Source organism: Silurus aristotelis (assembly GCF_946808225.1).
Source record: "Silurus aristotelis genome assembly, chromosome: 11".
In the NCBI taxonomy this organism is placed as follows: Eukaryota; Metazoa; Chordata; class Actinopteri; order Siluriformes; family Siluridae; genus Silurus; species Silurus aristotelis.
Genome location: NC_139584.1, coordinates 23,069,492 through 23,085,284, shown reverse-complemented (window position 1 = coordinate 23,085,284; position 15,793 = coordinate 23,069,492). Strand labels below are relative to the sequence as shown.

The 15,793-nt window shown below is 37.5% G+C and overlaps 2 protein-coding genes across 3 annotated transcripts in view; both read right to left on the bottom strand.

Moving 5' to 3' along the window:
• Positions 1 to 15,793, bottom strand: part of LOC310733297 (protein bicaudal D homolog 2-like) — a 128,373-nt gene that overhangs the window by 62,494 nt on the left and 50,086 nt on the right. The gene's annotated exons all lie outside the window — the stretch shown is intronic.
• Positions 1 to 15,793, bottom strand: part of fgd (faciogenital dysplasia) — a 92,276-nt gene that overhangs the window by 40,896 nt on the left and 35,587 nt on the right. The window contains exon 2 of one of the 2 annotated variants that reach the window (XM_083554448.1): positions 12,855 to 12,886. In XM_083554448.1, coding sequence (XP_083410574.1) covers positions 12,855 to 12,876 — 22 coding nt within the window. In that variant the 5' untranslated portion in view covers positions 12,877 to 12,886. Of the gene's footprint in view, positions 1 to 12,854; positions 13,198 to 15,793 lie in introns of those variants that run through there. The other variant, XM_083554447.1, reaches the window with a different exon arrangement.

The following is a 15,793-nucleotide window of genomic DNA, read 5'->3' as shown; positions in this document are numbered from 1 at the left end:
CACACCATGATAAAATTTACCCGGGCTTGGGACCGGCACTAAGAGTGCACTGGCTTGTGCATCCATAATGGCTGGGTTAGGGAAAAATAAGGAGAACATAAATCATTAAAGAGCTAAGAGTGAAACAATGGTACATTTCTATTTGTACTTAAATGGTCTTGATTTGTGAACACTGTTCATTGGGCTTGATGAATATACACAGATTAACCTAGTTTTCAGTTACGTTTTTTCTTGGCAAGTGACACAAAGTGCCTACTGCACTATACTGAAAGTTCAAAGGGAAAAAAAGGAGGAAATTGAAAAGCACTGTTCTCTATAAAAAAGTGAGTATTGAGAGAATAAAAAACACATTTCTTATAAAAACTTCACCAAAGGTTTTTAAAGAAAAGGGGGAAAGGATGAAAGAAAACACCTGGAAATGCCAGGTGTGAGACTATGTGTGTGTGTGTGTGTGTGTGTGTGTGTGTGTGTGTGTGTGTGTGTGTGCATGCATGCATGCATGTGTATTTTTGCTTTATGTTCTACCTCTTTTCCCCTAATCATTACAGCCAACCAGCTGTGGTCGATTGAAGCCTTAGGGCAGGAGTATATGGTGAAGTTAAAAACAGTTGTTCTGAAACCAGGTTGGGAATCACTCTGCCCCACAGCACTGCTTCAAAGCTACGTGAACATGATCCAAAATTGTAATAATGTCTGACATTAATTTTGCATGTCCTGCATGCATAATATACATATTATATATATATATATATACATATTATATATATATATATATATATATATATATATATATATATATATATATATATATATATATATATATATATATATATATATATGTATATATATGTGTGTGTGAGTTAGCAAAAAAGTCTTTTTTTTTTTTAATTGAACCAAATTGTACATGTACTTTATCACATAGGAAAATGAAATCAAATCTTTACATTTCAATGTAAGCACTGGTGGCCAGTTTCCTTAAACGGTCAGGAATTGAATGTCTTTTGAAGGAAGTCGTTCGGGATATTGCTGAAAATCTCTTCAATCCGTTCTTTGCCTCCAAGTCCTCCAGTGTGTGAGGCTATGTCCTGTACGCCTCCTCCTTTGCGTAGCCCCACAGGAAAATAAATTCACATGGAATAAGATCTGGACTTCTTGAAGGCCATTCATGAGATCCGCTTCGTCCCAGCTAATGTTCTGGAAAATGCTGGTCGAACCACGCATGCACGGTATGAATGGGGTGGTGCACAATCCTGCATGAAAATATGGTCTTCTAGTGCAATAGCCATTAATTATTGCCTAATTAATTATTAACCACTCTGTATGTGTGTAATATATATATATACACAGTACAGACCAAAAGTTTGAACACACCTTCTCATTCAAAGAGTTTTCTTTATTTTCATGACTATGAAAATTGTAGATTCACACTGAAGGCATCAAAACTAAGAATTAACACATGTGGAATTATATATGGAATTATATACATAACAAAAAAGTGTGAAACAACTGAAAAATTTCATATTCTAGGTTCTTCAAAGTAGCCAATTTTTGCTTTGATTACTGCTTTGCACACTCTTGGCATTCTCTTGATGAGCTTCAAGAGGTAGTCACCTGAAATGGTCTTCCAACAGTCTTGAAGGAGTTCCCCGAGAGATGCTTGGCACTTGTTGGCCCTTTTGCCTTCACTCTGCGGTCCAGCTCACCCCTAAACCATCTCGATTGGTTTCAGGTCCGGTGACTGTGGAGGCCAGGTCATCTGGCGCAGCACTCCATCACTCTCCTTCTTGGTCAAATAGCCCTTGATGCCTTCAGTGTGACTCTACAATTTTCATAGTCATGAAAATAAAGAAAACTCTTTGAATGAGAAGGTGTGTCCAAACTTTTGGTCTGTACTGTATATATATAAAAAATAAATTATATTGGTCCTTTTTATACAGAGCAATGGACCATAAAGTAATAGAGTACTTGTAATAAATTAAGTAATAGAGTACTGACAAAAAACTCATTAAGGCTATCCGGGGTTACAAGAATTTCTGCAAAAAAAAATATTAAGAACTGCAACAACAAGGGGAGGGGTGAGAGATAGAGTCAATATAGTACAGAAGCTTGTAATAAGAGGTTCTCCTAATAATGCGGAGAGGAAACTGAAAGGCATGGACTACATTTCAAGCTTAATAACAGGATCATGTAATCCCAGCCTAATTACATGGAATATATCAAAACGCATCTGATCAGTAATATCCCAGTTGATTACAAAAGGATTGGTTGTTTTGGTCTTTCTGGGTGGTGGGTGTGGTTTAGCCCAGGTCTGCATTATAAAGGAGATGGTTTTTGGTTAAGAGTTAGATGGGTAATGAATAACACGGGACACCAGAGTCCTGTTGTTACACAAATATTTATGTGATCTCCCTCTCTCTTCCTCTCTGTCCCTCTTCCTCTTCTCCTCTCTCTTCCTCTCTCTCTGAGCAGTTTGTGGAGTGTGTCTGTATGTCACTGTGAACAGATACGAATGACTGCAAAGTTATTTAGATTAAAAAAACATCACGCACAGCTTGAATTGTGCCCCGAAATGTTTTATTCGCAAGGGCACCTTTCATCATAACTCATTTGTTGGTCCTCATAAAAAATAAATAAATAAATTTAAAAAAAGGTGTATTCTATTCTTACGATCAAATCCTGACTCCAACTTTAACATTCTGTGAAAAGTGAGTTAAAGAAGTATATCAGTTTCATGGACAAGTTCAATAGGACTGCTGACTGCAAATGAACTCGCAAAAGCAGAAATAAAAGTCCATTATTCAGTAAGGCTGCCCTTTGTCATATGATTAATGTATTATTCTGGATCTGTGATGTGAATAAGACACTTGTGTTCATATAAAATAAACTGCTCTATGTCTTTCTCTCGCATTCTCTCCAATCGCGCTCACATGCACGCAGACAAACCATCCCTCCGACGATGAGTCTAGCCTACAGCAGTCCTGGAGAGAACTTCTGTTCCTTCCGTTTGCCCAGCAAGGGGAAAAAACACGATTCTTCCAAAAAAGGCCATACACAGACACACACACTCATAGATCAGTGACCCACTCTGAGCACTGCTACAAAACTGTTGTCTCCTCGAGCTGCCTGAAATAGTGAACACAATTCTGCAGTGACAAAAAGAAAATAAAAGCAACAAAAACAGATTCAGTCTCGCTGTTAAGAGAGGATACAAGCAGTGGAGAGATAGAGAGAGTTTATAGGAAAAAGAGAATGAGTCAGACTGTATGGGACAAAGATACATTACAGAGCTATTCAAAGATATTCAAAGAAAAAGAAATTTTGCATTTATCCATACTTTTCCGTATGACACACACTATACTATATAAATGTACTAAATATATATTATCTTCTTTAATATATCCTTTTTTATTTTTAATTAAAAATATTTTCAGTCTCTCATTACTAACAATGTAAAAAGGAGAGCAACTGTTTATAGTAGAGACACTCTAGTCACAGCCAAAAGTTTCTGTTAAATATACACTGAATATAAACACTAGACCAGATTTCGCACACACAAGGACCCACAGACCTCAAGTTACACACTGAGACACCTAGTAAATTACATTTGTTAGTCAATGAAGTTAAGCCCTCCTGAAACTAGATTTCAATTCCTTTCCTCTAAAAGCAAGATTCAATTGTTTGGACAAACCCACGAACACACGCACAGATACCTGAGACTCACAAAGGTTTCGATTTACTGATTTATTTCCCCTTATTTTCTAGTTTAATCTTATTCTTCATATGTTTATTTTTAAATGTACTATTCGAAACTAACAGCAAGCTGATTTTGGCAGTTGTCTGGTGCTCACGGAATAAGAGTTACTTATGTAACTAGCATACGCAATACGTTCTTTTTAGTCCCTTACTAAAGTGAATGTATAAAAATCAATCATTAATAAAATTAATAAATGGAAAATGTTTTTGTGGAAAACTTTTTTTTAAGATTTAGCTGTGCTTACTTGATACATACATTGCTTTTGGAATGCATTGGAAGAATGACCTTGCCAATGTGTCAGTAAAATACATTAGTCTTAGTAAAATTTAATTGGCAATTAAATGATCAGTACTGCACTGTAATGTCTGTAATATTTAGCTATTTGCTCATTTATTTGGTGGCATTAACATACCATGAACTACATGAAGTACAATGTACGTTAATGGATAAAAAATTTTTTTTTTTTAAATGTACATTCACTAAACAACATGCTTTCATCACAGAATATTTTCAGCTGAACACACAGCTTTACTCGTAGTGAATGAGACATGTTTAGGAAGGCTGTAACCAATGGGGACTTCAACACCTTAGTACACAGGAGTACACATCTTCAGTGATCATCATTAGCAAGTGCATTGATAATGTCACTGTCTCCAAGAACATCACCTCACACTCAAATAACAAATTGTAGATGACTGTGGACGTGCATGCCCTTCTGAAGACCTGATACTTCGCTTTCAATGCAGGTGAGAAGGCGACCCTGAGAACAGCATGGGCCAAACTGCCCAGACCATCAAAGTAAGGCATAACCCAGAGAATCCACAGCCACTTCAGGGACATTGGTGACATCTGGTGCATGTGTCAGGGCATTCAAGCCATCACCAAGTGCAGGACACCATGGTTGAGCAGTGCCATTGTTCCAACATAGAGTACCTTACAAAAGTAAGTACACCCCTCAAATTTCAGCAATCGTTTTAATATATCTTCTCAAGTGACAATACATTAATTCATCCATTTTTTCTTCAATGAACCACATCTCCCCAGTAACAGCAGCACTCATGCAGCCCCAGATCATGATGCTACCACCACCATGCTTGACTGTAGGTAAGATAGCACTTGTACTCCTTACCAGAGTTGAACTCGTTTTGAAACCCTGGGTTTCAGAGCATTACCAATCTTTTTATAACCTTGGCCATCTTTGTGGAGAGCAACAATTCTAATTTTTAAATCCTAAGAGAGTTCTTTGCCATGAGGTGGCATGTTGAACATCCAGTGGTCAGTATGCGAGAATTGTACTTAAAGCACCAAATTTTAACTGCTCTAATACAAGAAACACAAATTTGTATGGTCCTGTCAAGCAGAGTAAAAATATGAACATGAAGAATAGGACATGTGGTTTTGCATGGTTAAGTGCCATACAGTTATCATCGTTTAGGGTGTACTCAATTTTGTTGCCAGCTATTTTGAAAATAATGGTTGTATGTTATTTTTAGAGGACAGTTAATAAGTACTGCTATACAAGCTGTTTAATATCTATAGTATTATCCCTTGAGAAGATACTAAAATGGTTGCTGAAATGTAAGGGGTGTACTTACTTTTGTGAGATACTGTACTTCAAGGTCCCCACGATCAACCCTGCACTGAAGAGGTCTTCTGTATCCTGTTTTACTGACTACTGTATCATCACACCAAGCCCATCATCATGAACTGGTTCGAGTTGCTTGTCATAAGGCACATCAAGAGCTTGCTGTCCCCTTAGTTGACTTTCTGTAGTTTGGGTATTGTCCTAATCACATCACAAATGATGCCATGACACCCTCACCAGACACCCTCAATAATCTGGACAATAAGGACACATATGAATGAATGCTGTTTAGTGACTTCAACTCCGCATTCAACACCCCCATTCCTCAGCATCTGATCAGAAAGCAGAGTCTGTTAAGCCTGAACACATTTCTCTGCAACCACATCCTGGACCTTTTAAATGAGAGACCCCAGCCAGTCCAGATCAAGGAAAGCACCACCACACTGAGCACTGGGAAATCCCTAAAGCTGTGTGCTCAGTTCCTTGATGTTCACACTGCTGACACCACTGTGAAGCAAGGCCCAGCTGTGGGTAGGTCGCATCAGTAAGAATGACTTGTCAGCATTCAGAGGTTAACAGATTGGTGTCAAACCAACAAAATGTCTCTAAATCTGGATAAAACAAAAGACGTGGTTGTTGACTTCAGGACGACATAAAGCAAACACTTCTCGATGAACATCAATGGCTCCTTGTTGAAGATAGTCAGAAACATCAAATTCCTCGATGTTGAACTAGTGGAAAAATCTCTCCTAATCCCTCAACATCAGCTCCATTAGAAGGAAAGCCCAGCAGCATCTTAACTTCCAGAGAAAGCTGAGGAAAGCCCAGCTTCTCCAACTCATCATCATCACATACTACAGAGGGACTATGTAAAGCATCTGCATCACTGTCTGGTTTGGGAGTCACGCCATCTCAGATCACAACACCCTACAGCAGATAGTGAAAAGAGTGTAGGTCTCACTTCCATCCATTATTGACATTAACACAACACACTGCAAAATGTAACTACAGCAAGTGATGGATTATCTTACAATTTGTGGGAATCCGTTAGGAATAACATTTTAAACTAGTTTTCACTAACAAATTTAATAAACATTTTTCAAAACATTTTTGGATTAAAGTGACAATGTCTAAATGAATTCACTAAGGGACCATAGGGTGCGTCCAAAATTTGCAGATTTTTGGAACTCGCTGGGGGTCTTAGATCGTAACCCTCGCGAGTTCCAGGGGACCACTGTATTAAAAAACTATTGTACTGATCGGTGCTGCAATTTTACTGTTTACAGTTTTACTGTCGTGTTGTTTTCACTTAATGTTGCACACATGCTTTTTATGTAGTGTCCTAGTTCATTTCATGTTACTTTTTTGGTAATGTATGTTGCCTTGTAGCACCTTGGACCTGGGGGGACGTAGTTTAATTTTACCGTGTACCATACTGGTTGGGGTTGAAATGACAATAAAAGTCTACTTGACTTAAGGTTCAGGGGTGTGTCCTAAATGCATTTCAGTCCCACAAGGACACAAAGCTTCTCCATATGATAATTAGTAGCTGTACCTTATAACCAACTGCAAATCACTGAAACAGTAATAAACATGACTAACATCTCATTTTTTAGCTTTTATAAAGGTTTTATTGTCATCTTTGTCACTGCTACATATTGCAAATAGAAAGTTGCATTTTATTATTATCATTCTTTTTAGAAATTTTTTTTTTAATTGTAATTTTGTTTACTTATGGGGGAAAGAGTTAAAGAGGAGGCCAGAACAACTGATGATAAAACACATACATATACTGTAGATGCTTCACTAACAGACCAGCAAAAACAGAAACTGAATTTAAAATCCTAAAAATGCTAAATGAAGTTTTGTGCAAAAAGCCATTCACTAATTTGCCCATTTTCAGTTACAGTGTATGTATGTGCATGTGTGTCAATCACACACAGCTCCTTTGGCATTGTATCACAGTGGAAATAACAGGTCCTTTCACAGGGCAAGAATTTGGGAAAGACATCCCTACACCCTACAAAATGGAACAGAATTTACAAAAAGCATGAGTTTTAGTCAGGCATCCACAAACTTAGAGTACTGAGATTTTCATGCTATAACCACCTTTAAATTATGAAAGGAGTATTACAGATACATCTGTTGGTCTATTTATTTTAATAACTAGCAGGATTAGGTCAAGCATAATTTTGCACAATTCTGACAGAAATTTAATCAGGTCAAAGTACTGCAGTAAAAGAGGTGCATCAAAATGACCTAAAGTTACATCAAATTGTAAAGTTGTAGTGAACCCTACTTACTATCGTTCAAACTTCGTTTTTAGAATAACCGAAACTTGCTTTGTTATAGTGAACCCAGCGCAGAATTTTTAAACCTACCAAACATGAAATAATGTGGTTTGGCCATACGTACTTTGGTAATGCTTTAAACTTAGCTCAATGTTTTTGGTTTCCTGTTTAAATTATAAGCTAAACCGAAAGCATGTGTGGTTTTATTGTGGTATTGTTTTAGTTGAACATTTTACCCAGCACGAGCGTGTAAACTGGACAGGTACAAAGCAATTGGAAATAGGTTTGAATTTTAAACCTGCAAAGGGTTTTTATTTGCATTTAAAAACCCATGAAAGTCATATAAGTGACCTGATTGATAGTATCAGTACTTTATGCAATGTGTCATAACTCATTAGGAGTCATAAACCGAATTGTGTACACATTTAATAATGGTAAGACTGTTTGTTAAATATATCAACAAGCATGGGTCACAAGGTTTGACTGTTTGGTCTAAGAAATGCCATGAATGAGCCCAGACAGTGGGCTGAATCCCGATCGGAAAATATCAAAAATAAAATTTCACGTCAACATAATTCACAAAGACAATTGGCAATAAGATTTGGGTCTGTCCAGCAAATTAAGAAAATTTGTGGAAACATGCAAAATATTGAGAAACCTGGTGCCATGACTATTGTCCCAATAGGAGTAGTTTGTACATGAGCCGTCTCCTGATCTGTTGAAGAAAATTGAATTCTAGTTGCAGCACCCACTAAAAAGAAACATCTACTGGCAATTTGCTTTAATAAAAATGTGTGTCTTTGATCGTGGCGTAACTGGACACCACAAAGTCGTTACTGCATCGAAACGCGGAACGCGGTTAAAAGGTGTAAAAGCAGAGAATAATGCTCTTAAAACTAAAAAGAAAATACTTCACTCCTTTGTCAGTGGCAGCATGACAATAAAAACATCACCAAGCCAGAGAACCAAAGTTTATTAGAGAAATGGTCATAACGCATTTGGCGTTCTGTAGAGTTTACACACTACAAACTTTCTACTAAAGGTTATTAAGTGATCTACAGGAAGTGAAACTGCATATTAATTTGCACTTCATTGTTTTGAGGGAAAGAACTGAAGAGATCCTGTGGTCCCATATCAGATCACTTGCTTAATTTGGAAAATCTATAAATATTTTATGTAGAGGGATTAAACCAAACATGAGTTTTTTGGAATTTTAAGCCAGTCTATAATAGAACATTTGAATTAAACCAAGACCCTGTTTGGACTTTGATTAATATTTGTGTACAGCAGGAGCTTCAATCTTATCTAGAAAGAGCTGGTGTGGCAGCAGGCTTATATTCTACCTGTACACCAGCCCTTTGCTGAAAAGACTGTCCAGTGGTATACTAAGTGTATGGACGGTAAGGGCACTTTACAGATAGACACTTGTGTGATTGGGTACTTTGCAGGTAACAGATACCCGGGGGTACAGAGTTGTCGATTCAGCAATGGGTAAGATTTCATATAGCCAAGGTGGGGACAACCCAAAGTAAGATAGGCTGGCCACCTGGCATCCAACCAAGTGAGAAGGGTGTGATTTTATGCAACACTTTATACTCAGAGAACCAAAGCTAGAATTGGTAAGAAATTACAGGGTCTGCTGGACAAGTGTGCTTTGATCCGGGTGAGGTCTCAATCCAAAACACATCTCCCACACTGACAAGCTGTTACATAAAACCTCCAAATAATGGTAGTTGCTAGAGAATGGAACACTTTCCTTTCCCTCATTGGATTCAAAGTAGATTAGAATTAGAATTGTTAGTTGGTAAGAAAACCAAATATCTTCATACAGGTGATAATTTCTGTTGGTAAATGATCTGGAAATTAAATGTGAAATTCTACTGCTGTTACTGGAATAAAAGATATACACATTTTTCCTTATGTTTTAAGTCCTTTATGAGTGAACAAAGCAATCACATTCTAGAAAAGAGTTTTTGATATGAGGGTTGTTGTTTTTTTTCTTAAACATTTCCAAATATATTATTATTTAAGAATGATTCCTGTCAGAAATGCTGGTTATTTAGTGTTATACAAATACTGATATTACCCACAAGACTCTTCAAAAAATGCAGCATGATGCGGTTTATCATTTCATCACCCGTAATTACGCCAACACAGTCGTCATCAATGCCATAAGCAGCTGTTGTCATCATTCAGAGCAAAAAAGATTAAATACAAAGGCAGCATTCAGCTAAAGCAAACCCAAGAGAAACGTTGCGAGTCCAAAGAGCATTTTATTGTGTTAATGTAATATTCAAGTCTAGAAATTGTAGCCTACGAACACTACATTTTTGAGTAGTTTGTCTTAGACATAAGACAAAGTGGTATAGTTTTACATTTTTCTTTACTGATTCATGAGTGCTAATGTAATGACAGTCAGTTAGCACACATGAATGGAAATTACTGTGTTCCATAAGCTAGCTCTAACTAATATGGCACTGAAATACATGTGATTAAAGCTATATTATTAGAGATTGGTCAGGCTACTTTAAGCTAGCTGACATCTCAAAGCTAAAAAGCAAGAGCATGATTACAATCTGTGTAGCAATTTTGGCCATGTAATGATATATATCATTGAATAGCAATAGTCAAACAGGACTGAATAAAAAACTCCTAACAGATTTTTTGTTTAGTTAAACGATGTGTTTCTTGGCTAGATTTTACCCAAAGTGGACATAGAGTCTTGTATATATAGTATCTCACAAAAGCAACCATTTTACAATATTTTCTTAAGGGACAATACAATAGAAATTAAAATTGGATATACTTTAGAGTAGTCAATGTGCAGCTTGTATAGCAGTACAGATTTACTGTCCTCTAAAAATAACAACCATTATTGTCTAAATAACTGGCAACAAAAGTGAGTACACGCTAAGTGAAAATGTCAAAACTAATGACATCATGGAGCTGCTGGATGTTAGGCACATGCCACTTTTCCACTTTCTGCTTAAGGATGCCCCACAGGTGCTCAATAGGGTTCAGGTCTGTTGACATACTCCATTACCTTTAGCTTCCTCAGCAATGCAGTCGTCATCTTGGCGGTGGGTTCGGGGCCGTTATTATGTTAGAAAACTGTCATTTCTGAATTGAGGGCATCATGTTCTACTTCAGAAACTTACAGTACATTTTGGAGTCCATGTTTCCCTCGATGAACTGCAGCTCCCCAGTACCAGCAGCAGTTATGCAGCCCCAGATCATGATGCTACCACCACCATGCTTGACTGTAGGAAAGACAGTTTTCTTGGTACTCATCACCAGGTTGTCCCCACACATACTGGACACCATCTGAGCCAAACAAGTTTCTCTTAGTGTCATCAGACCACAGGACATGGTTCCAGTAATTCATGCTCTTGGACAGGTTGTCTTCAGCAAACTCTCTGTTGGCTTTTTTGCGAGCCAGCTTCAAAAGAGGCTTCCTTCTGGAACGACTGCCAGGCAAACCAACTTGTTGCAGTGTGCGGCGTATGGTCTGAGCACTGACAAGCGGACCTTCTGCAACCTCTGAAATACTCATGCACATTGACTTCTCTAAAATATATCCACCTTTCATTTCTATTGTATTGTCCCTTGAGAAGATATACTAAAATGTAAAGGATGTACTCAATTTTGTGAGATACTGTATGCGTATATATGCATTTTGTGTGCAAGATATGCAGCTTTATTGTGAATCTGAATCCTATTCTGGACATACAGGGCATGAGGCTGATAGGAAGAAACTGAAGAAACAAGAGGGAAAAAAACAAGCCGACAATAAAAGATCTTGCAAAAGTGAGCATAAGCATAAAACAGAACTCTGGACTCTCAGAACACTGAATTAAAAATATCATAAAAATATATTTATCAAAGATCAAAAATACTTAAGTTCATTCAAAAAGCAATGCCTTTTTACGGTTACTCAGGTACAAAAATGGCATACTTTGTCCCCCACTGCCCTTTGGTTGGAACTATGGGCATGAGACTGGTGGGGGAAAAAAACTGAATATACAAGTGAAAGCAAAGTTACATTTTTTCCAAAATAAAAGAGCTCTGCTAAAATACAAATAATTGAAAAAGTACAGTAAAAAAAAAAGTTCTCTCACCCACCAATAATGATGATGCAGCAGGTAGTTCCCGGTTTGAGCCTGAATTCTGGTTAATATTTATGCACAATTTTGCAAGATCTTTAAATGTCTGCTTGTTTTTTCCCCTCTTGGTTCTCTAGCTTTCTTTACCAGTCATGCCAGAAAAGGCTTCAGATTCATGATAAAGCTGCTTATTTTATATGTACCCTACCAAAACTCCACCAACAATGTCCACCAACATTGGGTAAAAACTTATTTTTATTTTCTTCATAGACGTTCAAATAATTCTATCATAATGCTGAATGATTGTTACTTAGACAAGGCTACACAATTGATCAGTGTGTCAAAATATTTGAACTGAAATATTAAGTCAGTGATATTAAAGTCAGAACCCCTTTTTGATGGATTGATTGATTATGGGGAAACTTGTGACAATGTTTTCATTGATGATTGATGAATATATTTAAAAAGTTTATTCCCCCTTTAAGGAAGTGAAGACTTAAGCTTGACTTGAACATGACTTTGGGAAAGGAGTGTGAAGTGACTCTGTAACTTGAACTGATTCTTTGACTTTAGTTTTAATGGACACTGACCTACAACACTATTTGTGAGGACATAAATCCTCAGCAGCAGGTTCCACTGGATGTTCCTGGCTGTCACAGAGGAATTCAACTCAATGCACTTAAATGCTAAACATCACGTAAGGTTTTTTCAGTGCAGCCCCACACTTCTTTACTGGCCTTTTCTCCTTTATCAACGACTTCGCTTTCATTGGCGACAAGTAGCAGAGACTCAAATGAAAGCTAGCAAAAGGACGCGCGAGACAAAAGGGGTTTCATTTAGACAAAAATTTGTCTGAGGGGTATTTTAACAAACACACACACACACACTGCGCGCGCATTAGCCAAATGAATAAGCGCTTTCCCCCCGGCGATACCATTCACTCCCAACAACGAGACTAAACATGATCTTCATCCCTGCACAAGTTTGATTGAGTTTTCAGTTGCAAAAAGAACAAGAGCTGACCGACAAGGATACAGACCCAACACTACACATGCACGAGCAGACTGCAATGTGCACGTGCACAAATGTGAACCACAAAACATAATAAAAACATCACTCACCGGTTGTTGGAATTCCCTGCATGTTTCCGAGTATTCTCTCTCTCTTCTATAATGAAGCAGTAGTGTATCGAGTTTGACACTCCCCCCCACCTCCTTTTTTTTAGTCTAGGTCGAATAAACGTCAAACTTTCCTGCTTGTTTCCTCCATCTGCTTCACAAACTTGGCTCGTGCTGCAGGGCAAAACAGAAATTGGGGCACGAAATCTGCTTCCATGCAGAGTCAAGATCTTTTTTTTTTTTTTCCTTTTTTTTTTTTATTTGTGCATCTATCCATTCACTCCTTCCCCTGGCTCCGTCCGGTTTCCTGTAGTGGGACTGCTGTTTCTTTCTCTTCTCTCACTGTATCCCTCCCACACACATACACACACAATTCATATTCTCTCTCTCTCTCTCTCTCTCTCTCTCTCTCTCTCTCTCTCTCTCTCTCTCTCTGTGCTCGAAAGTTGATCTGCACACAATCACTGCATAGCTGATTAATATATGCACATACCAAACGTGTGTGTTGTATTTTATATATAAATATGTTTTATATGATAATTTATTTAATTGTTTAGTAATTGGTTTCTCATAGGGAAACTGGACATAAGACAGGAATTATTTATGTATGTATGTAAGTATGTATGTACATATTTAAAACCATAGGACATTTTGAAAACAAAGGCCAGTTTGAGATGGTTTGGTTGTGCAGCGGTATATCGGTAGAAGAATTATGTGGTTGGAGCCATCAGGCAGGAGGAAAAGAGAAAGGCCAATGAGGAGGTTTATGGATGTGGTGAGGGAAGACATGCAAGTAGTCCCTTTGAAAGAGGCAAATGTAAAGGACAGAGTGTTTTGGAGACGTTTGGATTGAGGGATTATATTTTATATATAATAGACATTCACACTTTTATTTACACCTAGAGACAATTTAAGGTGCCTACTGGAATGTTGCAGTGCAAAAGCACCTGACCCTAAGGAGAACCCAGCACTAACCAAGCCTCTAAACTCCTTTGACATTTTTCTAGACATCTGATAAGATGTAAGTCTTAAAACACAAACCTGCTCCAACCCATTTGGACCATTTGTGGAGATGAGAGGGAAATGGAGATCTCCAATGAAAACTCACAGCACAAATCTTGCACTTAAACACAAGACACAAATAACCGTAACTAAGAATACCTGTAATAGAAACACCTAGACCTAGAATTGCCTGGTGCTCTAAACGCTGAGGTGGTTTGTACCTGGTGCCCAAGATAATAGTAAGATAATGAGCAGTAAAAAAAAAAAAAGAACATTTTCTCATATTTTCTCTTATTTTATATTTATAGACTCTTTTATCTTAAGCACAATTTTAAGCACAGCTGATCAGGTACTGCAATTTGTATTCTGTATGTTGTGACAAATGTTGAATAAACACTTGGTAACATTGCCATGTCACAACACCAGCGTCTGTGGTTTGATCTTTAAATCAGGTTACATTCTGTGTGGAGTTTCCTCAAAGTCCATGTAGGTTTTATGTGATCTCCAGTTTCCTCTCCAACCTCCCCAAAACACACCTTACAGTATAGGTGGATTGGCAAATCTATATTGCCCCTACAGTAGGTTTGGGTTCTGGGATGAACTGTCCAACTGTCCAATCAGTCTTCCAGAGTCATGCCCAAGTGTTCTGAACAAAGACTACACCTAAAATAAATGACTGAATTTTATCAAGCTTGAATTAACAATTTGGATGCAAAGTTTTGCAGGATTCACTCTCACACTAGATTCTCTGTGTGTAGTGTTGCAATTCCCAAGAATGCCCCTTCTACAAAATTCTCAAGTGGTTGCTACCCAAATGTCAACCGAAAGGTTTATGAGGGTTTTGCCAAAGCCTCCCTGGGGGCAGGAGAAGGTTAGCTTAGTTACGCCTCATTTCTACACTTTAGTCAGCTCAGTGCCCACGTGCCTCACACATGTCACTACACAAACCACACAATAATGGCTCAGTTAAGTAACTCTGTTCTTTGGTCAGTTGACCTTTTAAACCTCAACTGGTTGGTATAATCAATCTTTCATTATTCTAGGCAAATATCCAAAATATAACTAACTCCCTCAAGAAAACAATAATAATAACAATAATGCGGAGAAACACAGGCCGACTGCAAGGCTGAAAGCTAGCGTGCTGTTTACTTTTACAGTGTAAAGCCATATTCATATTTTATTCAAAAGTCGAGTTGTGCTCTAACAGAAATGAGAAGATAATGGACGATTGTAAGTAAAAATTGAATGCTAAAGAATGCAAAAAAGCAAGGTTTTTTTTTTTTTATTTCAATCAGAATCATAGTGTCATTTTCCAGAGTATTTGAATATTCAATAAAAGCTTTTGTCTCTCAAGGTGCCAATTAGTTACACAATTCAGGATTATTTAGATTAAGGAAATAATTCAGTAATTCTGGGAAGATGCCAGAGAACAGTAAAACAATAATGCTATGTGTATATACCAACATTCTGTCCTGATTTGTCCTTTAACAGACAGCTGAATTTGCTGACAGGGAGTTTTGTTTGGCCTGTCTGATATTTATAATCAAGCCTTTTTATACACCTTCATTGAATTCAATTGCAGAGAAATAACACAATCAGTGCTGAAGGATCTGAGGGAGAAATAGTTCATGATAATCGTTTTTTTAAATACTGATGTCAGAAATGAATAATTGCCTGCCCTTTTTTTTTTATTCCAGACAATAATCATGACTTTATATTTTATATGGCCAAAATGTGTTTTAAATTTCACCAAACATGGTTCAGGAGCATCTTTTTGAAAAAGCATGCAGTAAATTGAATGATCGATGACGTTTCACATTTGATGTTGGCTTGTAATGGTTTTATTGTATTGCTTGGGTTTTAATGACGTTGAGCGTGCACTCTGGGAGAACCTCGGGCTCCATGTATGCTGACCATCATATGATATGATGAAGTGAAGA